The sequence below is a fragment of the Brachyhypopomus gauderio genome, chromosome 8 (genome assembly GCF_052324685.1).
Source record: "Brachyhypopomus gauderio isolate BG-103 chromosome 8, BGAUD_0.2, whole genome shotgun sequence".
In the NCBI taxonomy this organism is placed as follows: domain Eukaryota; kingdom Metazoa; phylum Chordata; class Actinopteri; order Gymnotiformes; family Hypopomidae; genus Brachyhypopomus; species Brachyhypopomus gauderio.
In genome coordinates, this window is record NC_135218.1 from 11,826,858 (window position 1) to 11,853,787 (window position 26,930).

General features: G+C 42.5%; 3 protein-coding genes across 3 annotated transcripts in view; 1 reads left to right on the top strand and 2 right to left on the bottom strand.

Annotated features, from left to right (window-relative positions):
• The window catches only part of LOC143521498 (kelch-like protein 10), a 9,074-nt gene extending 5,937 nt beyond the window's left edge, over positions 1–3,137 (bottom strand). Inside the window, exons 1-4 of the mRNA XM_077014408.1 lie at positions 2,918–3,137; positions 1,190–1,679; positions 671–1,084; positions 365–562 (exon numbers count right to left, since the gene is read on the bottom strand). Of these exons, the coding sequence (XP_076870523.1) occupies positions 365–562; positions 671–1,084; positions 1,190–1,679; positions 2,918–3,102 (1,287 nt within the window). The 5' untranslated portion in view covers positions 3,103–3,137. The remainder of the gene's footprint in view (positions 1–364; positions 563–670; positions 1,085–1,189; positions 1,680–2,917) is intronic.
• A 6,981-nt stretch (positions 3,138–10,118) lies between these two features.
• LOC143521493 (MTRF1L release factor glutamine methyltransferase-like) lies at positions 10,119–20,592 on the top strand. Its single transcript, XM_077014402.1, has 11 exons — positions 10,119–10,375; positions 10,814–10,990; positions 13,751–13,842; positions 14,864–14,957; positions 15,175–15,303; positions 15,609–15,673; positions 15,776–15,825; positions 16,468–16,573; positions 16,689–16,784; positions 17,514–17,624; positions 18,180–20,592. The coding sequence occupies exons 1-11, from the start codon at positions 10,304–10,306 to the stop codon at positions 18,214–18,216; spliced, it is 1,029 nt and encodes a 342-aa protein (XP_076870517.1). The 5' UTR covers positions 10,119–10,303; the 3' UTR covers positions 18,217–20,592.
• LOC143521494 (cytokine-inducible SH2-containing protein-like) lies at positions 18,650–20,259 on the bottom strand. The gene is made up of 2 exons (XM_077014403.1): positions 20,234–20,259; positions 18,650–19,425 (listed from the first exon to the last, which is right to left on the bottom strand). The coding sequence occupies exon 2, from the start codon at positions 19,322–19,324 to the stop codon at positions 18,935–18,937; it is 390 nt and encodes a 129-aa protein (XP_076870518.1). The 5' UTR covers positions 19,325–19,425; positions 20,234–20,259; the 3' UTR covers positions 18,650–18,934.
• Positions 20,593–26,930: the final 6,338 nt, after the last annotated feature.

The window sequence follows — 26,930 nt, forward strand, 5'->3', positions numbered from 1 at the left end:
GCCATCTTGGTGGCTTTAAAAGTTCACAATAGGAGTCAACGGCGACGTACCGTCCATTATATATACGGTCACTGGCCAAAATGCATTCGACACCCCCCCCGTAACCGGCCCCTACAGTGATAAAAATAAAATGTGGCCCGTCATCATTTCTATTTGAGTACCCTTGCTCTAGTGTATAGTGGGGAATAAACTCAAGTATGTATTTGAGCATCTGTATGCAGGCATTTCTCAGCTCACTGGTTTGGTAGCACTGAAATTGGTTGTGTGTGTGTGTGTGTGTGTGTGTGTGTGTGTGTGTGTGTGTGTGTGTGTGTGTGTGTGTGTGTGTGTGTGTGTGTGTGTGTGTGTGTGTGTGTGTTGCCACCTTGCCATGCAGTGTGGTAGCATTAGCTTTACTGCGCAATTCAATCATGGGTGCAATCATGCTCCACTGGTTTGTTGTCGGGTTGTAGCGCTCTGCCGTGTTGAGGTCTACATAGCCATCAAAGCCGCCCATGGCGTAGATGCAGTCGTTTAGCACGGCCACGGCGAGGCAGCTACGTCTATAATGCATGGGTCCGACCTGTAACACACACACACCATAAACAACACATACACATCAACCTAACAAACACACACAAACACTAAAAACACACACAACAATCTTGCCCACATGTACACTGTTACTGACCTCATGCCAAGTCTTTGCCACGGGGTCAAACTTTCTTACACTGCTGAAATAATCATCAAGATCTGCTCCTCCCACAATGTACACAAATCCATTCAAATATGCTGCTCCGTAAGAGGTTCGTGGACTCTCTCCCTCCACTTTTACATTCACCCATCTATCTGCCCTTGTGTCATAAGCCCCAATGGTAATGTTGGGACTATCAACACCCCAACTACCTATAGCAAATAGGATGGTGTAGGGCAGGCGTGGGCGGGACAGAGGGTTTCTTAGGGTAGATGGTTCACTTTTGTCGACACTGTTGATCCAGGCGTTCACCGCATTGATGACTGGTTTACAGTCCTCACTGTCTTTCACTAAAGCATTGCCCTGTACATTGTTCGTGAAGTACTCCGATTCCATCAGTGCCATTCTCACCTGGATAAAAAAATACTTGCCTTGAAAACTATTACCATTCTTATTTCATTTTATAATGACGGTGGAGACATGTAGGACATTATGCCAGCAATGCCTCTTTCAGACCTTTGACAACAAAGCAGCGATGTATCCCTTCCTTTGCTGAGGCGCATGGCTGACCCAGCGCAGGACGGCCTCAAACACCACCTCTTCCTTTTTGATGTTGAGGTCGTCCTTCTCAATGATGCCACACAGCTGGGTCAGCGGCACCTCCAGGAACTCTTCTGACACACGTGCGACCTCTTCAAAGTGGTGGAGGATGAACAGGTGGGCTTTCTGTCGCAGGTCCGGGCACCAGTAAGTGTCAGCCAGTTTATAGATGCCTATGCAGTTCTCCACACCCAGCTGAGCTTCTAGGAACTGGCAGCAGGCACGTACGAGGCCCGAGACTAAGAACTGGTCTGCAGCTGCTAGCAGCTCCTCCACATTGTCTTCATTTATGGGCACTGAGAGTGTGTAGGCATAATCAACGATCAGCTGCATCATTTGTGGGGAGACGCCAGGGATGTTGTAGACACGCTTCTCTGGAGGGCTCCAGCCACCGGTGAACAGTGTCCTGTGGAGGAAGGATACAGGTCACCCTTAAGTGTTTGAGTTTGTAATTTGATGCCTTTGGAATAAAAAAAATGTAATCTATTTATTTATTATTCTTATGTTCTGGATCATGAAGTGGGCTCTGGGGGAAATGTAGCCTCACAGGTTCACTGTGATCATAATAAAACTTCAAAAAAAATAAGCTGTAAAAAAAACAAAAATATATTTACAAAAATATATGTGACAATCATTGGCAGTCATAGAAAGGTCTTATGAACAAATTCTAACTTGTAGATTTAGATTTTTAATTTTAGTTTGTAGGAATGCTTAAGTGGTTATCCATGCCTGCATGTTTCACTGGTGAATGAATATGAGATGACATACAAGTCAAAGTGAAGTCTCCCAGTCATCCAGCAACCAATCAGAGAATGCATAAATACATACACGAGTTCCAGATTTAAAATAAAGGTCTGGCTAAGTCTGCCAGGAAGCTACAATTGGCCTGAGGTCTGGTCTTTCAGCAGGACAAACTCCCAAGTATATCTCAGCATCCATCAGTGGGTTCATGATAAAAGAATCAAGTTTTTATCATGTCCATCTGAATCTCCAGATCTGAACCCTACTGGAAACCTGTGGAGTGAATCCACAAGCAAGGACCCAGGACTCTGATCTAGAGAGATTCTGTACAGAGGAATGGGCCCAGGATTCTGATCTAGAGAGGTTCTGTACAGAGGAATGGGCCCAGGATTCTGATCTAGAGAGGTTCTGTACAGAGGAATGGGCCCAGGACTCTAATCTAGAGAGGTTCTGTACAGAGGAATGGGCCCAGGACTCTGATCTAGAGGTTCTGTTCAGAGGAATGGGCTCAGACGCTTGTCCTGGGCTCTCTCACTCCATCTAGCATTACTGGTGTATGGCTGCTGTTATGTTGACTTAGGGAGGCTGGAGGCTACATAATAAAATTCTAAATGTAGGATTGTCTCACTTTTTATCTGATTTTGAGAATGATGATCATCTTAGTCATTGACATTTCACTAGAAGGTTATTAAGATTAGTTCTAATCCTAATCATGAAATCAGACTTTTAAACTCTTAAGGTAATATTATTAAGTTATTTTCCATTTATGAAAATTTTCTTATGGAAAAAACATTATCTTATATCCAATACATTTGGGGTTAATAACAACTAATAACGATATAATCTTTTTTAACACTAGAAATTAACATCTTCATATCAACCTCTGAAATAGGCCTCTCTCACCTGAAATAGTCACTACAGACACAAAGGACGATCTTGTGAGCACTGATCTCTACATCTTTGAACTTGAGGATCACGTCACAGAGTTTTCCCTCCAAACGAAGATCGTTGAAGGCAGTACAGGACATAGCACTCATTTTGCGCTCCATGTGACGTTGCCCGTGGGACACCTCTGCTTGCTCATTCATTGTCACCAGTTTTGGACACGTGTGAGTTTAGCTAGGACTTCCTTCAACACTGTTAAGATTGTTAAATATAATTCTAATAGCCACATAAGACTCAAGAGAGTTCCGGAATGAATCTCTATTACATCATAGTAACTCTATTTACATCATAGTAACAATATGTTGATGAGGTGAGCTTTATGTGCTTCATAAGGTCTGTCTTGAGTGCCTAATTTAAGGCAATGACAGAGTACACATTTCATGCAATAGCCAGTGCCATACTTTCACATTGAAATCACAGTTACAGTTAAATGGGAGGGGAAACATATGTTTTTACAAAATTCCTAACTGTAAATACAAGTTCAGTGTTTGTAACAACCAGATGAAGCTTAAAGGGAACCCTGGCTGGTAACACTTGTAAGCCTTAATATGCTGTAATTAAATTATTAAGACATGTTGTAAAAAAAATCACAAAAGCAGCAGATTTATTTACAAATCAACGCTTTTATTCGAAATATTTGACATATGGGCGCAGCCATGTTTTCTGACGCGCAATGCCTGCTGGGTAGATGACGTCAAATGGTTGCAGCGCGCTAAACTTAGCTACCTTAAAGAAAACCAAGCCACACTGTGTTGCCGTTGGATGTTATTTCCAGTCGAAAGGCAGTGGGAAGACTGATATTAGTCTTCACAGTTTTCCCAAAGATAAAAATTTGTGAAGCAGCGTGTGGACGAACACAGCTACCAAAAGACCCGCGGCTCTGCTCACTTCAGTCCCGATGCGTTTGAGTCATTCAGTAGACCCCAACTGGTGAGAGAGTTGACGGATGCTGTTGGTTTTAAACATAGACTAAAACACAGTGCAGTGCCCACAGTTTTCCCACACAGAAAGTCCAAAAGCCCCAGAATGTGGAGCGAGAACCGCACGAAGAAACGTGAACATAAATATGCACTGGATTCTCTCCTGGCGTCCCGGCAACAACGTTTACCGCTAACGTTTACTGCTTCTCCCTCGTTTACCGCTAACGTTTACTGCTTCTCCCTTGTTTACCGCTAACGTTTACTGCTTCTCCCTCGTTTACCGCTAACGTTTACTGCTTCTCCCTTGTTTACCGCTAACGTTTACTGCTTCTCCCTTGTTTACCGCTAACGTTTACTGCTTCTCCCTCGTTTACCGCTAACGTTTACTGCTTCTCCCTTGTTTACCGCTAACGTTTACTGCTTCTCCCTTGTTTACCGCTAACGTTTACTGCTTCCCCCCTCGTTTGCGGATCCTGAACTTGAAGGTACAGCATTAGCGGTCATTGATAAATCTGACGATCTGCTAGATACGAATCAATTACAGATAGTCGAGGAGTCCGTAGGTGTACAGTGTTCTCCATCCAAGACGGATAACGCAACTCAAACAGACATGACTTTTACATCAGATGTAGCGGCCAAAAAGATTAGGGTTAATTAAATGTGAATCACAACATATTAGCCTGTCACTAATCACTACTAGACATGTATAAAAGAAAGCCCTGTGACCTTATATGCGACGTCAATCTTCAATAAGAGCTCGCTACACGTTATTAGAAATACCGGTAAGACAAAAGTTACGGCCAGTCACTGCAACCATTTGACGTCACTACCTGCTGCGCCCGTCAGCAGTTATAAAAATGGCGACCTACGTGCAGCGGGATTTTACAGAAAATCTAATAAATCTGCTACTTTTTGTGATTTTTTACAACGTGTCTTCATAATTTAGAGTAATTACACGATATTAAGGCTTACATATGTTATCAACCGGGGTTCCCTTTAAAAGTAGCTTGTAGTGTCTTTGGCCTATGTTATACTTTATGTAATGATTTCAACTAACACACACCACAGCTTTGCTACCTCTGGACATAATGGTTGGCCCCTGTCCGCAGACACAAATATTTTGCATTGAAATACTTTAAATTAGGCTTTTGATTGTATTATCTGAATAGAAATATTGGGTGAAAAGAATGTGTGGATCCATCGCGGGGATAAAATATTTAGGGGGAAATACTGGTCAGCGCGGCCATACTGGAAGTCATATTTTTCATAATTAGGATAGCAGTACGTTTTAAAAAATGTCTGCTTATTATCCAAATGTTTAATCCGCGAGAAAAACACCCGAGAGCGTGTTGCAGTTGGCATCCGCACTGCTAGGTATTGGAGTTTGTTTATTAATGTTCTGGCTGTATATTTTCCCTCAGCAGTACTAGGCGGTGCCTCAAAACGTAAACAAAGGGGAGAATTAACCAAGCGGGCTGCTCGCCTTCGAAGTCCACCCGTCTTTGAAGAACCAGAACACCGTACCGCGACACACTCCGTTCTACCCAGCAACAAAGCGGCGGCGTTCGGTTCCTCCGAAAACTGGGACTTTTATCCGCGCGAACGGACCGAGCCCGACGAGCCCTGCAGAACCGTGCAGAGCGCGAGGCTTCGCGCACCCGGTGCAACGTCACCCTTTCCTTCAATACGGTTATACAACAGAAAGGAGCAATAACAAGGGTGTGTGTGGTCCAGAGGCGGTCTTTGCATAGAGGCGTGGCTAGGCAACTGCCTTGGGCCCCTCCCACTGTAGCCCACTGTAGGGGCCCCCTGATTAGCTGACTTCTTTCTCGCATATTAATGTTGATGGGCCCCCTAGTTAAATTCGCCTTGAGCCCCCAAATTGCTAAGTCCGCCACTGGTGTGGTCTGAGCTTAAAATACTGCGTGGAAGTCCGATCAGGAATAAAAAAGCGAGCCGTTTGACTGAAGGGATGATGGGCAATGAGAGGGAGGTGAGGCGGGACCCGCTCCAATGCAGAGAGAAAGAAGAGCGTACATTTACCACTACATTTACCAGATCGTACATTTACCACTACATTTACCAGATCGTACATTTCCCAGTGGATTTAATTGGGTTATTAATGGTTTCAATCGTTTTCATATTTTGCGGTAAAACAAAGTTACTGCCGTTCTCTACAGCGTTGAATATAAATAGGTAGATAGATAGACCTATTAAGTTTTTTCTAGGGTCTGTAGTTGTAACTGGTGAATCCAGGGACGGGTGAGGATAACATTCGCGCCAGGGCTGAAAAGGTTGAAGATGAAGTTGTAAACGCTTGTCGTTTGAGTCTACCCTGTGCTTTAGCCCATGTTAGAAAATAAAAACACGTGAACCCTGGTATTTTTACCATTTTCGCTGCTGATGTATTTATTGGTTCATTAAGACGTAATGGTTTTGACTGAGCCATCTGGAATGGCGAAAGCGGCCTCTCGCGTTTAAGGATCTGGCTCCATACATTGAATCCATTGACAGAGCCCGTAAGGTGACATCATGTAAAAAATAATAATAACGCGTGGCCACGACTTACTAACGCGTGGGAACGAGATACTAATGTCGCCTTTCACACGCGGCAACAAAGTTTATTTTTTCACAGCAAAGCAAGCAGATCCCAGGGATGTTCGCGAACTGACTGCCCAAGGAAGGTAAACCTGGCTTTATATAAAGTAATACTTAATTATCTTGTTCACACGCGTTAATTATCTCGTTCGCACGCGTTAGTAAGTCGTGGCCACGCGTTATTATATTTTTTACATGATGTCATGTAAAAAATACACCCATGACGTCACATGTCCCGCCGTATACCCATGACGTCACATGTCAACGCCCCGTATCCCCATTACGTCACATGCCCCTATGTCTTCTCACCTTTTTAACCCCTGACCCATTTTCATGCCTGGTTTATAAAAAGACACGTTTACTGTGACGACGGCAGCACTTCATGTGTGAGCCCATGCCGCTTAAAGCACCGCGATAACCGTCGGTGAAAAGTTGAGAGCGCATTTCAGAGTTCCCAACGCACCCAAATTTGCCCCCGCGCTGTGAAATCTCGGTAAAGCGAAGAATGGAATTGCGCCAAGTGACATATGAAACTCCTCCTGTTGTAGAACCCCCTCCCTCCACCAGCCCAACCAGCGCCACCCTCACAGCACCATCCTCACGCCTCCATCAGCGCGCAGGCTCCCTCTCCCCCCGACGTCTGGCCATCTTAACGGTTCGTGTTCTGAAACAAACCAATGCTTCAATGGACGTGGTTGTTTTGACCTATTTCTTTGTATTATGACAGAGACCGAAAAAAATCTCGAATCACAATGATACCAAATTTGCACTAAGATTGTATTTCAGCTACTTATTTAAAATTATACGGTTTCCATAACCTACAACAATTTTAATAGTTTTAAGACATGGTTTAAATTGCTTTTGTAACCACATTGTGTAGAAAATGTATTTACAGTATTTAGAGGCTATGATATTTACCCTTATATGACCCTAGTCATATAATTCCATGAGCAATTATTGTACCCCAAACAAAGCAGTATAGAAGTTAGCATGACTGGCAAAAATTTAGCCTGTATACATTCAGTTGTTTATTTCAACTGTATTCTACTCTATCTCCATAGTTCACATTCCTGTTTGATAGGCTTTTCGCCCACACACCCTTATCGCTGCTGGGGAGACCTGCCATTTCTGTGTCTCACAAGCGGGTCTATCTGTGCATGTCAAAACAAAATTTCAAAGGAAGCCCCGACCACAGTGGTTCCTTGTTGACAGCTTGTGTCAGTGAGCTGTTTAAGGTAAAGGACAGAAGCATTGCTGCTTGGAGATCTGTCACCACACAGCCCGATCAGCGGTCCAGCGATAGAGTAAAGAGGCTCTCAGTGAAACGGTGCATTAGTCACCTGACACTGGAAGACCAGAGAAATCAGTGGACTATTAAATGGATTTATGGAAGATATTGAGATTTTTTGCAAAGATGGCAGTGATCAATTGCATGTAAAATGATTTTCAGACATCACTTTGCTGTTTGCAAAATATTCCATTCTTGAGACATGGCATAACAGCAAATAATAAAACCATCAGTTAACTAACTTAAGAGAGCGTAGCATTGTCTGAAAAAAGATTATTAGCATATAAGCACAGCTATAGAGCAGGAGGGCAGTTATCTGCTCTGATAAACAAATTATTTGGTGTATTTAGTTGGAAATAGGCTTTGTCTTCTAATGACCTGGTATCATGTTTTAATGTTTTTTTCCTGCATGTTTCCAACATGATGTAATCAGATCTACCTTTAGACAGTTGACACGTTGCGTTGCCTCTGCATGGCGGTCATATGCCTTCTGATATTTTCACGCTGTAGACAATGAAAATTATGTAAGCAATGCAGTTTCAATCAGCAATCATGTTTTTGCTCTTTCTCATGGTAGAATTTAAAGAAGCTCTCTGCAGTTGTAACTCACAGATATTATCAGTCATAGTGATCCGTACCCCAGTGTGTGGGCACGCACCTCACCCTTGGCATCAAACAGATTCACTCAGCTTCTGTCACAGAGGAATTACATTTGTCTTTGAAGTGGAAGCGTCCATGTTTGCTTCTGGTGCTTGATTAAACTTTATTTGGTTGCAGTATTGCTCTTTTACTGAATATTTCAGTGCTTGTGTATTTGTTTTTAAAAATGCCAGTGGATGTCTGTTTCATTTAGGAAAGACAAGCCATTAAAGCAGACACTTTCTGTCAATTAGTCTCTGTTTCTGCCAAGATGTAGGGACACACAGGAGAGAAAAAATACAGAAAATTGTTAAGCACCCTCTCAACATCTCTAAGGCTTATCATGGTTTACCATGATGACAGAATGTAAAGACTGCACAGAGGCATAATTGAATTCAGAGACTTCTATCTACTACAATAGCAAATACCTAGTAATCCCGTAAGTATCATAAGACACTAAGTACCACCAGCAGTGTTATGCTTAAGATATGTACAGTGTTTATATTATCATTTGTTATATTGTGGATGATTTCTTCATGCTTTTGTTTTGCCCGATTTTCTGCTTAATCGTTCACAATACAATCAGTGTAATTAGCAAAAGGAAAGCAGTGTCACCTTCTGAAAAAGGGGCTGCCGTTTCTTTTAAACAGTGAATTACGGGTTTGCAAGTTCTGTGTTGTAACCTACCAGTGCAAGTTCACTAGCTCGAGTGTGTTGGCCAGTTTCTCTGTGTAATTGCAAACACACTGCAAGCTATTAAACACAGGCATGGCCTCTGGGAGAAATGCATACATGCGTGTCAAATAAATGCAAAGTTTTATGCTGGTTCTTTTTGCATTTCTTAATTTTTCTTTGTGACAATATGACAATAAAGTTGAAAGTTGAATTGAGTTCTAGATCTCTTCCATGCCCCCTTTCTAAGACATGTGTGTGTTTGTGTGCGTGTGTGTGTGTGTGTGTGTGTGTGTGTGTGTGTGTGTGTGTGTGTGTGTGTGTGTGTGTGTGTGTGCGCGCGCGCGCGCGTGTGTGTGTGTACCTGCACAGGCTGTGACTGGCTGCTGTGTTTCAGGATAAACACAGAGCAATAGGAGGAATCATGGTAACTCTCAGACAAACCCAGACTGAACTCTGCATCCCCTCAAATACACATTAACATTCACCTCCATCTGGCCTATAGCTCAAGTTATATATATGCTGAAGTTACCAAGCTCTGTCTTGTCAATAATTTAGGAATACAGTAATCACAAAACCAAAACAAAGCAAACAACACAAAACAAAACATAAAGACAAAGAAGCAGAAACAGAAAAAAAACAAGTAGAGAACAGAGTTCACATCGAGATTTTTATAGCTGAATACCTAGATTCTGCATTTTGTCAGGTAGATAGTTAACATTAGTGCGTTTTAGTTAACATTACTAGATGAAATCGCGGAAACGACGATGGAGATTAAATGTGGTAGTGCATTGGCGCCCCCTTCTTTCAAGAAAAACATTGAAAAACAAAATTATCAATATTTTGGGAGTTATTTCAGGCCCTTAGATTATAAGATAATTTGTACTTTATATACTGTTATTCATTTGTTATTTAGAATCACTGTTATTTGAAAGAACTGACTATTGACATTCTCGTAATGGCTTCTAAATTGATCATATTTGAACGTAACAGTTCTACAGACGCTTTTATTTTGAAATTTGGTTGGGTCACACTACTTCCGTATTGAAAAGTCACCAAACAACATGGAGATAACAGTAGAAAGTGTGCGTCCTTTAGTGGACTAATAATAGTGTTATTTTGAAATATTGATATTTTTAGCAACTGTTCAGGTAACCGCCATACACTGCGACAAATTATCTGTAGCCACTACCAGGTATTATCTGAATAAGCAAGACATTAACGTATATGTGCCCGAAAATGAATGGCATTCTTAAACTTGCTATAAATCAACTAAGAAGGGAAATTACCAAGCAAGAGGTAAGATATCAGTTATGAGCAGAGTGTAACTTGCATTGTCTTGCTGGGAACAACCAATTAATAAACAGTACAAATAAACTTTTCTGCTACACGATGATATATTTTTTACGGAATTATTTATTTTTTGTCATACAACAAAGTGTAGTATAATTCATTATATAACAAAATACGTTTGGATTTTAGACTTTACACATCTATCTCTGTGTGTAGATGTGCTGGCCCTAGCATTTTTTAATGTATAGCAATATTCTCTCAATAATGCGCATAGAAAGATTTCATACATTTAAAAATGCAGATCAGAGTACTTTTCAGATGTGAAATCAAGGTATAGTAGCACAGTATTTGTTTAACGTGAAGTTCGCATTTGGGACATAAATGCAAAAAGCTGCTTCTTGATTTGATAAGCAATCACTATTTTTATTATCTGTACTTTTGCAGGCTTTGGTCAAATTATCCTGTCGAGCTGTAGGTGGCGCTGTTGTCCCTCGTGCAGACGACGGTGTTACAGGAGAGGAGGCAGTGAGTCTGTGGTCTCAGCACTTCCTGCAGCATGGAGTCTCTGAGCCTCTCCTCTCCAGTCACTACATCATCGCTCATGTACTTGGAAATAAAACAGTGAGTCTCCCTCATGCATTTCCCCACGAGTGCCCGTGCAGTGGCGTGGGTTTATTGTTTTTTTTGGATCTCGACCCTAACCCTAACCCCCAGCACACTGGATGTGAAATGAAGCAGTGACTACGATCGTAAGGTCAGAAGGTCAACTCTGATTTGTTTGTATTTGTTTGGGTAAACTCTACAGAAATAATTTGCCTTTCTGCTCTCTCCCTGCACTCCACTTCACTTTTAGAAGACCATAAATAATAAGAGCATTTACTGCTCTCTTGTTTCTGGCCAGCAGCGCCTGTGCATCATAAGAGCGAACACAAGGTCTGGCGTTGATTTGTAGCATTTGGAGACTGTTGCTGTTGTCTTTTAGCACATGGACAAAAAGAATGATAAATAAAGTCAGTAAAGCAGGCTAATTCAAATGCTAGAATAATTAATCAAAGGCATAACTAAACATTAGGTTTGCTAATCTCTTAAATATGAACTTCTTGTTTAAAATTATTTTTCTTTATTTGGTTGGTAAGGTAGTTAGTAAGGTATATTATTCAGTAAATTCTGTTAATTATTCAGTAACCACATTGAAACTGTTGTCACTGCTTTGCATCCACCACTGAATGAATGACAAATGCTTTCAGTCATGAAGAAAAACCTGCTGAGCAGATAAAGAATTCTATGCAAAATGTAGGTAGAGATCAAAAAAGCAAAGAATGCACTGGCTAAACTCAGTGGGTCAAATCAGTTGTAAATCAAGAGCTGATATCGAACACATTTTTCTGACTCATATTGCAATTGTAAATGAAGTTGCACCTGTGTTTTGGAATTAAAGTTCCAGCCCTAAATGTGGAAGGGGCTGGTCTGGGACACCAGACCTCACGGCTGAGCCTTCTGGACATGTTGGGTTCTGGGACACCAGACCTCACGGCTGAGCGTTCTGGACATGTTGGGTTCTGGGACACCAGACCTCACGGCTGAGCGTTCTGGACATGTTGGGTTCTGGGACACCAGACCTCACGGCTGAGCCTTCTGGACGTGTTGGGTTCTGGGACGCCAGACCTCACGGCTGAGCCTTCTGGACGTGTTGGGTTCTGTTACACCATACCTCACAGCTAAGCCTTCTGGACATTTTGGGTTTTGGGACGCCAGATCTCACAGCTGAGTTTCCTGGACGTGTTGGGTATTGGGAGGCCAGACCTCACGGCTGAGTTTTCTGGACATGTTGGGTTCTGGGACACCAGAGCTCATGGCTGAGCCTTCTGGATGTGTTGGGTTCTGGGATGCCTGGCCTCATGGCTGACCCTTCTGGAGGTGTTGTGGGCTTAATTCAGCAAAACTTCAACAAAGGGAGTTTGCCTACCCGTTGACTTCTATGAAGAGCTTGTAGTAGATTCTAGTATGAAGGTAGTGAGCTAAGTCCTACATGACACTAGTGAAGTCCTCTTCAAAGCTCTAATGGGAAAGGATATTTGATTATATCTTATAGCATGGTGTTACTATGTTTAAAATGCAGCTCTTTGGAAGTTCTGCATTTTTATTAATTGTTATTCATTGCTACTTTGATGTTAGCTCAGTTAATTGTTCAAGTGAAGATCAAAAGCAGCGTGTTTGCTACAGTCTGGCAGATAGTACATAAAAACAACTGTAGATTTCTGGGGCAAAATCTTATGTACAGCTGAGATGAACATCTCATACCAGAGTGAAGGAATGTGGAAGGTGTGTAGGTGGGGAACTGTTCATGGTCAAACCTATGTCACATGATTTGAGACACGGTGGCCCAAGCATGTGTGGGTGTAAGAGGAACTGACTTACTTGTTTTTGACACCAGTAGCAGGGCAAAATACAAAATGACACAGAAGCCTTTTATATCAGCCACACCAGTGAATACACTCAGGGGAAGTTTCTTAGTGTAAATAAACAGCTCCTTAAATTTTCTGTTCATTTTTCTGAATTTTAAATTGATTATTGGTCAGAGATGCCATGCATGTATGAATCTACAGGGTACCTTTGAAATGTAGACATTGCTTGGCGTCTACGTGGCTTAACAATACAGATATAAATTACATTGATTGAAAGCGAATATTTTGAAAATCAAAACCATGGATGTTTCACTGACACAATGTGATGTAATATGGAGTCAAAAAGCAATCATTTTACTGTTCAATTACTTGTGGACACTCCAGACACAGATTGTATGTGAATATAATAATAATAATAATAATAATAGAATGAAATGTACACTTATTAACAAGACAACATGCTCTAAGTTTGGTCTAGTCTAATCAGCATATGACTAATCTATTAAGCAACTGATGCTTATTCTATTTCTAGCTTGTAAACATTTTTAAACATTAACAATGTATTTTATTGTGGAGGAGTCTGTGTACAAACATACTTTATGCATAGAACCTCAGGTTTTATTAATAAAACCTCAGACTGTATGCATGAAACCTCAGGCTTTATGTATAAACTTAAGGCTTAAATTTAATTGGTTTGCCTGTCTGAGTCACTTTTTCATTTTTATAGTTTAGATGAGTGATTCACTGTGTATGTTATCTTTCTGTATTTATCCATTGGGAGGACACATATGCATGTACTCTTTCCAGCAAACATACTGTGACCTAGTCAGGCACAATTACTGCCTGTTTGCTTGGAAACTTCTAGGAATCAAATTATGTTTTCCACCAGTCCCAGTGCTTTGTTTTCCTAATTTGTTCTCTCTCTCTCCCTTCCTCCCTCCCTCCCTGTATCTCTTTGTTTATCTGTCTATGGAAGCTGGAGTGTGTGGAGAGAAGAAGACTGAAGGAAACTCTGACTGATAAGGAGAGAGAGAGTGTTTGGAGATTATGTTCCAGACGTCTCACGAGGTACCACCATTGCTGTTCTGGATGTTTCTGTGTGTACCCTGGTAGTGTAGTACAGACAGCCCCGTCGACAGGGGGGGACAACCGGGTCTGTTGTCCCGGGCCCTAGGGCCAGGGGGGCCCATCAAAGAGCCCAGCAATTTATTTTTTATTTAAAGTCTATAATTTTTAAATAATCTTGACATCTTTCATTAATATAAAATTATGTACTCATAATAAGCTCGATGGCTCAAATATATATGTTTTTTATCTATCTGCATATTTTCCATTAAGTGCATACACCCCCGCCTCCCACTGGAAAATGGTTTGATCCAGCACCGACTGTAGCCGGCCGGTATCCGCCCAACAGCGGGAAATACAGTGGTGGGTAGTTAAAGTAAATACAGAAATCTGGAGCGCAGAAAAGAAAGGAAAAACATTTACCTGACGAATTTTAAAGTTGCATTGTGTTCCAGGTTTGAAAAGTGCTGGAACTTAGGGTAAAGTACTTGAAAATGCTTGAAATTGTAACTACTTCGTTTCACAACAAATAGCTGTCTGACTGAACAGTTCTCGTGAAGACGTTAAGATTGGGCGTTTTGAAAATAAACAACCATTAAATAATGTGATAAAAAGCGAATTATTTCGAATCATTTCGAGTATATGTATAAATATTTAACTTAAGTAAGTTTAACGTGCTGGAAAATATTGAAATGGACCTTTAAAGTGACGTACACGTGCTTTAATTCCACCTTATAAAGGTTTATGAACCCTACAAACATGACTGTTCATTGCGCTGAATCTTTCTTGTCCCGGGCCCCAGCAAGACTGTCAACGGGCCTGAGTACAGACACATACTGATAATTACATTATAGGATCTTGAAGAGTGGATTGGAAAGAGTGGAAAATCTTGTCTTAAATCTTGTGGGTTTCATTTTTTCTGTGTGTGTGTGTGTGTGTGTGTGTGTGTGTGTGTGTGTGTGTGTGTGCGTGCGTGTGTGTCGGGGGTTGTGTGTGGGGGCTGACATGCTGAACTGTGCTTCAGAATGCCTGTACAGTACGTGATTGAGGAGTGGGACTTCAGGGACCTGACTCTGAAGATGAGACCTCCAGTGTTCATCCCACGTCCCGAGACAGAGGTCCTGCCTTCCACACACACTCTTCATCCATCCACACAGTCTTGATCCATCCCCGACTCAATTCCCGGCATCCTGCAGTTCCCTTCATGGTGTCATCCAACCAAGGATTTTCACATGTAAATGAACTAGAAATAAACCCAGGACACTGCGGGACATGAAGAGGAGAAACACGCACGTACACACGGTGTGCATGTCCATGTGTCGGGCTTGTGTGCAGGAGCTGGTTGGCTTGGTCCTGGAACATCTCCAGTCAGAGCAGATGAAGGCGGGGGGGGAGGCTGCTGTCCTGGAGGTGGGCTGTGGGTCAGGTGCCATCACTCTGAGTCTGCTCCACGCTGCCCCTCAGGTTGGGTCCACCACCCTTCAGGATCCTAGTATCCTTTTGCCTCTTGATGTGATAAAGATATATTGAAATATTTCATTCCACATTCATGATGTGTGTTAAAGTTGTGGCATATGTTTCCTGTACTTGTATTAGAGAGAAACGTAAGAATAAAACAAATACATAATAATAATAAAGCTAATACATAGTAATAAAAACGAATACATAATAAAAAATGTAATAAAAAGCATACTTTTTTATCACCATAATTGTGGTTGTATTTAATGGTTGTATGAAAAATATTAATTCTTTAATGTACTTTCTCTAAGCTCAAGGCCATTGCGTTGGACAGAAGTCATGAAGCAGTGTGTTTAACAGAAGAAAATGCGAACAGGTGGTTATAACCTCTGGATGTGGGGGTGAGTACATGCATGTGATAAGGTTTCACTGATGAAAATATACTGTGTGTGTTTTTTTCTTGGTTTTTTTGTAACAGATTGGGTCTTCAGGACAGACTGGAAGTTTGTAAATTAGATATTATGAGTGGTAAGTGGATTAAGTACATGACATGCTGTTGCATTTGTGTAGACTGTGATGAAAGGTTGGATTCCTTTCCTCTTTCCTGCTACTAATCCTATCGGTAATTCCTGTCACTAACCACTGAAAGACAAAGGCTCTATTTTAGCAGATAGGATCAAGGAAGCATTTCTTTTTTCCATGGTTCTCATATAACAGACTTTTGTCTGGTCTTTCAGACACTACGGTTCTCGTATTTAACTATTTATAATATTAACATGTGAAAAAAAAGATGTAGTCAATATATCATTTCACTTCTTTGAAATTATATTATTCAATAATATAATTTATTATATTATTTTATTTTTTCTTTATTTTAAAATAGAAATTGATAAGACACTTGAATAATCTTATAATGGAAGTATTAGATATACCGGTTACATGCCTGATTTCACTTGCTAGGATGTTTTCTTGAAGTAAAAGGACCACTGTCCCACCTGACCACTGTCCCGCCTGACCACTGTCCCGCCTGACCACTGTCCTGGATGCATTTGAGTGGTCACACTGTTGCAGTGACCAGAGCCTGTTGGCATGTCTGTTCTGTGCATTAACACTGCCAGCTTTGAAAATACTGTGTTTCAATGTGTGTGGGTGTATGTGTCCTATTCGCAGATGCGGGGTTGATGGTGAGGGACTACAGTCCTGTTGACGTGCTTGTTAGTAATCCACCCTACCTGTTCACTGAGGATATGACGTCTCTGGAAGCAGAGATACTTAGGTATACACACAATGGACCACACGTATATGGACTAAGACATTTAGTGACTGATACATAAACATTCAGATGTACTTCCAGTGCCTACATAAATGAGCCTCTGTGATCCTCTGTACAGGTTTGAAGACCACTCAGCGTTGGACGGTGGTTTGGATGGAATGTCAATAATCAGACAGATTCTAGCTGTAGCACCACAACTCCTAACCACTGATGGGTAAGAATGTATCTGTGTGTGTGTGTGTGTGTTCAGGTGGGATGCGTTTGTGTGTGTGTGTGGTTTTTAAACGAGCCTTCTGGTAGGTCTGTTACACAATGAACATGAGCTTGTGTCTGTGGCCTCGAAGAGCAGTGGTGTATAAATAGCATGCTCAAATCTCGCTAAGGAGCTTTCCCAGCACTTCTAAAACACTTCAGGGAATCCGGTACCACTCACAGAGTATTCCAGGGACCGGGAGTCTTTCTCACTAATTCCCCCTACGGCAAACACAATGATGAAGAGTTTTCAGTAGACTTTGACAGTTAAAAAGCAAGGCTTGTGAAACACATCTTCTGTTCCGATGACATTGAGAATTTTAAAGAGGGGCTAACCCCCCGTTGGAGGTGTAATAAGCTTGGAACACTTGTGTTGAGGAGAAAGTATTTGAACGTGTGCAGAAGTGTCATGTTCTCTGTGGTACTTTTCAAACATTTCTTTGTGTGTATGACCTAGTATACATTTATTACTGTGGACTAGTTAATTCGCTTAAGCTTCTAAGATCTACTTTTCATTCGTGTTGTGTCTTCTATATAATTTAACCAAAAAGCCATCATACTTAATTCCTCTGATTTTGACCCCATATTGTATTTAAGACCTTCTTTCTGATAAAAAAAAAATCAACCTCAAACATGAATTTTTTCGGGTGTCGTTTCTTCACTCTTTTGTCTGTCTCTGCCTCCCTCTCAGTCGGGTGTTTTTGGAGGTAGACCCACGCCATCCCCCTCTCATAAAGAGCCTTGTAGAGGAACAGATAGAAGGACTGCAGTATGTGGGAACAAGCTATGATCTTACCACCAGGTCAGAATGACTAAAAATCACACTTTTAATGTAATAATAGGTGTGTGTATTGAGTATATAGGTATATTTATCCTGAAACTATGTTATGTTGCATTATGTTACTGCAGCCAAACCAGACATTTGAAAACATCTTCATCAACTAGTGTTAAATATTTGCACCATCCTTTCTGGTAGTGTTTCCCAACTAACATTTTTGAGAAATGTTTGGTTGTGCTGTGTGCTGCCCATGACTCTGCACAAGTGTCATATGAGGCCAGTTTTGTGTGACAGCTCCTTAGATTAGCACCCTTGAGACGCACCATCTTGCAGAGGTCTCAGTGACTCCTAGAAACACCTGCAGAATGATGCAATAACGTACACCTTTACACCACACATGGTTTATTTAAATCCACCAGCCAATAAATAGAATTATTATTATTTCTACGCAAAAACAACTCCCTTCCAAATTCCTGGTTTTCTCATAACATTATTAGATAATATTCTCCAGTGTCTAACTGTACGGATGAGCACCACTGCATTGATTCTGTGTTGTTGTTGTTGTTGTTGTTTTTCTAGGCCACGGTTCTGTGTCCTAAAGAAGAATACTAGGTAGTCTGTTGAAGGCCGGGTGTCTGAGTGGTCGCTTCGGGGTTAGAGCTATAGACTGTGTAAGAGTGAAGTCCAGGCTGAAAGAGCAGGGGAGATGACGCACACCGCGGAGGAGAGCTGATATGCCTGTCTGGATGGACTCTGAGGATTTGTTTTACTGGCCTTCTGCTGGGGTCCAAGGCATGCACCCCCCCCCCCCCCCCCCCCCCCCCCAGTACTGATCATTCTAGAGCTGAGAATGGTGCAGATTGTAATTCTACAATTTTACAGTGAAATTGCAGACCAGCCATGTGACTCCATGTTACTTTTTTTATCATGAAGGGTACTAGACGATGCAAATGCATAAAAAAAAATTTATACTTTGAAGCTATGATAACTAAGGTACTTAGCAGGGGTTTCCAAGCCCTGGAGAGTTGCACAGTTTTGTTACAACCCTGAACTAGCACACCTGCTTCTGATACTGAGAAGCTACTGAAGGACTTTATAACCTGCATCAGGTGTGTTGGATTAGAGTTGGAACTGAATTCTACAGGGCAGCAGATCACCAGCACTGCGCTTGTCCACCCATATTCAACAGCTTTTTATAGTAGCCATCACTGGACTTTATGCAAAAGTCCAGTTTCTATGGAAATAAGCACCGCCGATATTCCCATGGCTGCTTTGCTTCCTGAGTGAGGTCATCATCCTGTTCCTTTGACCCGGCTGTGCGTTCCATGGTGCTTTCACAGATGGAAAGGGTAGTTCTGCAGATACTCGAGGAGTGGGTTTGGTAGAGGCAGCATTTTGGGGCACTTGGTGGCTCTGTTGATGGCCAGTCGTGTAAGATGCTGTAAGGAGGGAAAGGCTTGAGGCCTGTTCAGTGGGCGTTTGAGCTTGAGAAATACGCTGCAGTCCGGAGGCGCCGGTGGGGCCGTGGCGTCGCTCTCGTCCTCGCCCGCCCCCTCCTTGCCCTTCCCGGAGCCCACATAGTGCTGCACGAGGCTGGGCACGTTGGGGAAAGAGTGGAGCCGTGGCCTGGCCGGAGAGCTGGAGTCCAGGCGGAAGCGCCCGCGGCTGTACTCAATGCGGACATTGGTGGGTCCGCGGACTGTTTTGACGGACAGGGTCAGCATGTAGAGCGGGTGACTGCTGTCCCGAACAAGGAATGTGCCCTCTGGTGCCCCCTGCAGGACGGAATGGGCCTCACCAGCAGTGATGGCACCCCAGTACCATCCTGGGAAAAAGAAAAAAAAGTGTAACCATTAATCACTAGTACTGAAGGAGAGAACACGAATTATGTTAAACAGTAATGGCGATCTTTCACCATTCAATTTCCATGTCTCTGCTGGTTGTGTGATGCGATTGTATTCTAGACTCTAGATAACACTCATAACACTCATATGTGTGCTGTGCCATTGTTTCTTAACACATTGTTGAGAAAATAAGTTTTTTGCTTAGCAATAATATTAGCAATAGTATATTTTGCTCATTAGTATGTGTGATATTAAAATTAGATATGATTGCTGCATGATATGTTTTAAAGCTATACATTTTGAGAAGGGCAATTCAGCTTTTAGTTGCATCAGAAAATTCAATGGTCTAAGACAAGTGTTAGACTCTTGTGAAGTGTCTGTGAAATATGTTCTACACTGATAAGCTCCACAGAAGGTGAATAGCAACAATTGCCTGTAATGACACCTTATCAGGCTGAGACACTGGGACCATGGAAGAGCACTGAGGGGGTGGAGCCATACCATATATAACTTACATGTTACTAGTAACTTTCAGATCTCTCTGGTGTACATGTTTGGTGTGTGTGAGATCTCCTGAGATATATCTTAGTTATAATAAAGGCCTTTTGATATTGCTATAAATTTGGTCTGTTGTTCCTGACATCCTCCTCTGCATCAACGAACACGCTGGGCTAAAGTGGTTCAAAGAAGTGTCCAGCCCAACAACATGTACATCTAGCTGTAAATGTCCTCGCTTGTATGAATTTTAAAACGATCTGGTGTTTGCCTGAGCATGTCAAGGGTTTGTACCTGATGCATCAAGATAACAGAATGTGCTGCCATGTGGCTTTAGTAATTATTACATTTAAAATTTAACTAGGCTTCTCATATCTTTCCATTCAAACGTAAAATACAGATGTACTCACCCCTGGACGCAGAGAATCATCGTGAGAATCGAGCCTACAATCTGATTCCTAAACGATTTCAAAGTTATTGTGGCTGTTGTTGCCGTTAGTTCAAAATTCACTACGACCGCGTTTCTTCTTCACGCCTAAACGATCCTCGGTACCACGCTGTCAACTCCCTTGTGAAAATGACCCACGTTATAAAAGGACGCTTTAAATAATTACAAAAGGATCTAAACTGCATGAATCGGCAGCATACATGGTTTGGGCAAATGAAAGGTGTCACGCCAGTTAATATCCTAAACCCCAACACGGTAGGGTTTGGCTTGTTCAGTTCGACTGAATTCCAGCGACGGCGTTTCTCGGAACCAGCGCGTGTACCAGCTCCTCTGACGCGCTCGGCAGCCAGTCCCACAGACCGTGTGAATCTTTATTTCTAGGATACTACTTCATATCGTGTTTTTTTACAAGCTCAGAAGACTTCAGCATGGTTTTCTTACAGTGTGGGACCCTGCTTGAGTTTTTTTTTTTTATAGATAATGATACGATTGCGGGTATTACCTAGGGATTTGCCGCGAAAACGTTCTAAGAATTTCCAGGCATAGAGAGAAGGTACAGTAGAGGTATAGAGGCAGGTAGCCTGCCGTAAAAAGCACCCCCTTGTAACTCGGTCTTTGTTGATGGTAGGTCAAATTCACTTTAGAGTTACATAGTTAAGACCAATTCTTGTTGATTCTATGAGTTTCATGCATGTAGCACCACTGTAGCCAAATTGGGGGGGGGGGGTGTCTTTTACGGCAGGTGGCCTGCCGTAAATAGCACCCCCTTATAGCTCTCACTTTTTGTTTGAATGTTGTTGATTCTAGCTCAAAATAATTGTAGCCATATAGACACAACCAACCAGCTTTACAGATGCAACACCATAACTTTAATATAAAATGTATATGCATGTCAGTTAGAAAATACAGAATAATAATTTTATAATTATATCTCAGTATTAAATACACTGCTCAAAAAAATAAAGGGAACACTTAAACAACACAATATAACTCCAAGTCAACCACACTTCTGTGAAACCAACCTGTTCAGTTAGGAAGCAACAATGATTGTGAATCAATTTCACCTGCTGTTGTGTAAATGGAATAGACAACAGGTAGAAATGAGAGGCAATTAGCAAGACCCCCCCTATAAAGGAGTGGTTCTGCAGGTAGGGACCACAGACCACTTCTCAGTACCTATGCTTTCTGGCTGATGTTTTGGTCACTTTTGAATGTTGGTGGTCCTTTCACACTCGTGGTAGCATGAGACGGACTCTACAACCCACACAAGTGGCTCAGGTAGTGCAGCTCATCCAGGATGGCACATCAATGCGAGCTGTGGCAAGAAGGTTTGCTGTGTCTGTCAGCGTAGTGTCCAGAGGCTGGAGGCGCTACCAGGAGACAGGCCAGTACACCAGGAGACGTGGAGGAGGCCGTAGGAGGGCAACAACCCAGCAGCAGGACTGCTACCTCCGCCTTTGTGCAAGAAGGAACAGGAGGAGCAGTGCCAGAGCCCTGCAAAATGACCTCCAGCAGGCCACAAATGTGCATGTGTCTGCACAAACGGTTAGAAACCGACTCCATGAGGATGGTATGAGGGCCCGACGTCCACAGATGGGGGTTGTGCTCACAGCCCAACACCGTGCAGGACGCTTGGCATTTGCCAGAGAACACCAGGATTGGCAAATTCGCCACTAGCGCCTTGTGCTCTTCACAGATGAAAGCAGGTTCACACTGAGCACATGTGACAGACGTGACAGAGTCTGGAGACGCCATGGAGAGCGATCTGCTGCCTGCAACATCCTTCAGCATGACCTGGTTTGGCAGTGGGTCAGTAATGGTGTGGGGTGGCATTTCTTTGGAGGGCCGCACAGCCCTCCATGTGCTCACCAGAGGTAGCCTGACTGCCATTAGGTACAGAGATGAGATCCTCAGACACCTTGTGAGACCATATGTTGGTGCAGTTGGCCCTGGGTTCCTCCTAATGCAGGACAACGCTAGACCTCATGTGGCTGGAGTGTGTCAGCAGTTCCTGCAAGATGAAGGCATTGAAGCTATAGACTGGCCCGCCCGTTCCCCAGACCTGAATCCGATTGAGCACATCTGGGACATCATGTCTCGCTCCATCCACCAACGTCCAGGCCTCCATTGGTTAATAAATTTGATTTCCATTGATGATTTTTGTGTGATTTTGTCAGCACATTTAACTTTGTACAGAACAAAGTATTCAATGAGAATATTTCATTCATTCAGATCTAGGATGTGTTATTTGAGTGTTACCTTTATTTTTTTGAGCAGTGTATAACAGGATCCACTGCTGTCAGGCCTCGTCAGTACATGGTTTTTCTAACAGACAAACAAGCACAGCACTCACATACAACCCAGTATGTGTCGAACACAGGACATACCTATCCATGCCTTCATTGCAGCTGTTGTTGATGCTATCAATCAATCAAAACATTACTTAGTAAACGTTGGCATATTAAAGTCACTACCTTTTGGTAATCACATCGCTGAAACCATCGTTTTTGTACATTATGCAAAACTACATTTTCCTGTGGCGCCCCCTGCATCATCAATCATCAGGTTTTTACACTCACACAGACACCGCAAATTTTTATTTTAGAACGAAAACAGTAAAATAAGTATTAAAGGAACAAATAAAAACCAGATGAATTATAAATATTACAGTATAACTAAATATATTGCTCAAAAAATATTTAAAAACTATTTTAGATAAAGTAGTGCAGAGAACAACTTCTAAATAATAATAAATAAATATTGGTGTAGTGAGGTGGAGGGATATGATGGTGTAAATATTAATAATAAATAAATATTGGTGTAGTGAGGTGGAGGGATATGATGGTGTAATGCTGCCTCACTGGAACGTGATAAGGTTGAGAATGTGTCTTCTGGTGGACCAGGATGTGTAGAAACAGGATTTAAATATATTTCAAAAGTGCATCTGAAAGGAACAGAGGAGTAAATATGTGTTTTAATATATATTTATTAAAAAAAACTTGCTGAGCTAAGCTAATAGTAGCACCTACTAGGATTGGGCAGTATGATGACAGTATTGTAAAATTGTGGCAGTATATTAACCACGTGACGTGACGCAACGTGCCAAATCTGTACTTTGAAAAATTTGGCGCATTCATTAAAAATATCTGTGGGCGGGGTCAGCAGTTGGAGTTCACTGATTGGTTGTGGAGTGGCGGTTTTCACTAGGATCATACAGAGGGGAAAAAGCCATAATGACGACGAGTGCTAGTTATGAGTGAAGCGAACTGGTTTCAAAGAAAAACACCACTGCTACAGCAACATTTTGGATTTGTTTCAAATTAAAAGGGAGAGTCAGTAAACCTATATGAGTCAGTGTGTAAGATCTGCTTATAAAAATTCTCCGCCAAAGATGGAAACACATCAACATGCATTCTCATATTAAAACGAAGCTCCCTTCAACAACATACAGTATAGTGTAATTCACCATATTATATTACCTTTGGTTTCTTCCTCCTCTTTTCTCATTTTTCTCCTCTGGGCACCAGAGAACTTCGGTCTTTTTGGCATCTTTCCGGAGAGATGTCACTCACTCTGATGTTGTTTTTTCCCCACAGAGAAACAGTAACGTGGTGCGCAGAGCAAACAGGTTGAGGGTCCTGCGCTGGTGATGGATATCGTGTGCTATTATAATTATTAATTTGACTAATTATTAAACAATGAAGTTGTGATTATGTGGACTTTGCTTGTTTTCATATTTATGAATTGTTCATTTGTGAATAAATAAATAAACAAATAAATATACAACCTTGCTACCCATATCCATATCCCAACATCACACACACCAAACAACTTCTCTTCAAGTACTATCCTTACCCCACCTAACATCAGCCCTTCTTAGCCACACCCACTGACTAGATCTCTCAGCTACTGCTGAACAACTCCTCATCAATGCTCTCATCACACAGCCTCTAAATCCAAACTCAGCCAGCAGTCTTGTGGCAGACTTCGCCACAAAACCCCTAGCCCCTACCTCTACAGGTCTAATATATGCTTGCCAGCCCCGCTCTCTTACCTCAGCCACCAAATCTGCATACTTCAACCTTTTCCTTTCATATGCTGCATCAACTTCATCTTCAAATGGAACAGTTAACACTATGAAATACACTATCCGCTTACAACACAACATCTGGCCTCAAGGTTGTGACTACAATACACTCTGGGACCTGTAGCTACTTTACAGCCTACATCAACCAACAGTTTCCAATCTCTTGCATCGGCCCACTTACCGCCAACTTTTGAAGACTGCTGGCTCCTTACTATGCTGCCCCTCACACACAAACCTAATTACTCTATTGGAACTAGCAACTGGCATGCCATTAACTTCCAACCGCTTCTTATCCAGTGCACCTGCCAATGATTTGAGTACCTGATTATGCCTCCATGTGTAACGTCCCTGTGACAAACTCACCTTACATGCCGACAGGATGTGCTTCAATGTACCACTTCCTGCACATAGCTTACAAGTTGGATCCTCACCTAACCACTGCCCAAGGTTTTGTGGAGTTGGAAGCACATCATAGGTAGCTCCCACAAGAAATTTTATACGGCTTGCATCCAATGCCCATAACTCTCCCCAGGTGATTCTCTTCTCCACACTGTCCCATTTCATCCACTGTCCTGCAGCTTTTGCCCGTCTTACTTCCTCCTCCTGCTCTCGAATAAACCAGTCACCATTCGCCTTCTCTTAGGTGATGTGGCCTTGCTGAATGCCCTCCATGTATCACCTGACCCTAGTCCTTCCCTCTCATTTTGCACCTGCTCTACAACATCTCTATGCTCCAATGCCCTCTTTGCTGCCTGAGTTGCCTCTTGGGAATTCCACTTTCTTCCTGTATGAGTCACTGGTGCCGCTGCTTTGATCAGTGCATCTTTCGACTCTATTAACAACATTCGTAGACAACAACATTGGTATATCTTTATCTATAAAGCAATACTTGGCAAACTTCCAATATACCTTTGTAATCTTCTGTCTGTTAGCTCTGGTCCATATCAGCTTCACTCTAACAAGTGGTTGCTTTTTAATGTACCACGAGTGTCAACTGAATTAGGAAAATTGGGGATGGAATAATCTACAAAAAGTGCTTAAAATAGAAACACTCATGTCCTTAAATAGATTTAAAGCTGCCTTAAAGAATGTAATGATGGAGACTTGTGCTTGTTCTTCTTGAGACCTTTTGTATTTTTATATTGTATTTTGTATTTTTATATTGTATCTGTGGTTTGGCTGCTACCTTGGCCAGGTCTCTCTTGTAAAAGATTTTGAATCTCAATGGGAATTCCTGGTTAAATAAAGGTTAAATAAAATTAAAAAAAATTTCTTGGCCTACCTTGGCACATTTAAACTCCTCAACTAAGCTTGTTAGTGGCAGTTCTAGCACTCCTCTCCCAAACCATGCCACACTACTAAGACAATGTGGAACCCCAAGCCATTTACTTACAGCCTTATTAACAATCCTTTCTAGCCTCTCAACTTTAGTCATCAGAATATCATACACTGTTAGTGGCCACTTTAGACGAGGCAACAATCCAAACTGCAAACACCATAACTTTAATTTACCTGGCAAAAATGACTTTTCGATACTATTAATAGCCTCATCCATTTTCTTCCTTAAGACACTCGAGCCCCACGTCCGCTGCCTGTGCGTCACTATCAGATACAGTGGACTGGACGACACGAGTGAAAAGTGAAGCCTCCGTGAGTCAGCTGCCCTCTAGTGGCTGGCTGCAGTACAACTTTTAACCCCGCCCATTCCCATGTAAGTGAACGGGCCGGACAAGAAACTTTGAATTTTTATTACACGTAAAATAAGTTTTTTGAGCAATTATATTTTATATGTGTCCGGCGGCCATCTTGGTGGCTTCAAAAGTTCACAATGGGAGTCAACGGCGACGTACTGTCCATTATATATACAGTCACTGGTCACTGTGCAGAGCAGATATTGTGGATGAAGATGCATGTGCAGAACACAGCTGCACACTCAAACATTCTTCAGACCAGCACCCGTGTAAGGCACGACGTGGCACAAACCCAGTCCTTTCACGACCGTGTCTTCGCTTTCTGAACAGAAATGACCACACAATAGTTTAAAATCACTCAGCAGACAATCTGACACATCACTTCAGAAATTACAGATAATTATGTTAGAGAGGCCTATATTGTGCTTTTAATATGAATTTCAAAGTAAATTCACGCGTTGTCACGTACTTTGTCATGGAAGCCAGGGTCGCCGTCATGGGCGGCACGGGGCGGTGGCCACGGGCGGCCACTACGGGGGCGGCGGCCTCGGGAACACTGGGGGCAGTGTTCGGGTGTCACCGGCGTCTGAGGGACGGGCGGCGGCGTCTCGGGCGGCGTCTCGGGCGGCGTCTCGGGCGGCGTCTCGGGCGGCGTCTCGGGCGGCGTCTCGGGCGGCGTCTCGGGCCGCGTCTCGGGCCGCGTCTCGGGCCGCGTCTCGGGCCGCGTCTCGGGCCGCGGCACGAGACGCGGCATGTGCGGCGGCT

Coding starts and splice junctions, on each gene's coding strand:
- LOC143521494 (XM_077014403.1), bottom strand. CDS start 19,324: ATGCTGACCCTGTCCGTCAAAACAGTCCGCGGACCCACCAATGTCCGC.
- LOC143521493 (XM_077014402.1), top strand. CDS start 10,304: ATGTGCCCGAAAATGAATGGCATTCTTAAACTTGCTATAAATCAACTA. Junction 10,376..10,813: donor GGGAAATTACCAAGCAAGAG/GTAAGATATCAG, acceptor GTACTTTTGCAG/GCTTTGGTCAAATTATCCTG. Junction 15,826..16,467: donor TAAATTAGATATTATGAGTG/GTAAGTGGATTA, acceptor TCCTATTCGCAG/ATGCGGGGTTGATGGTGAGG.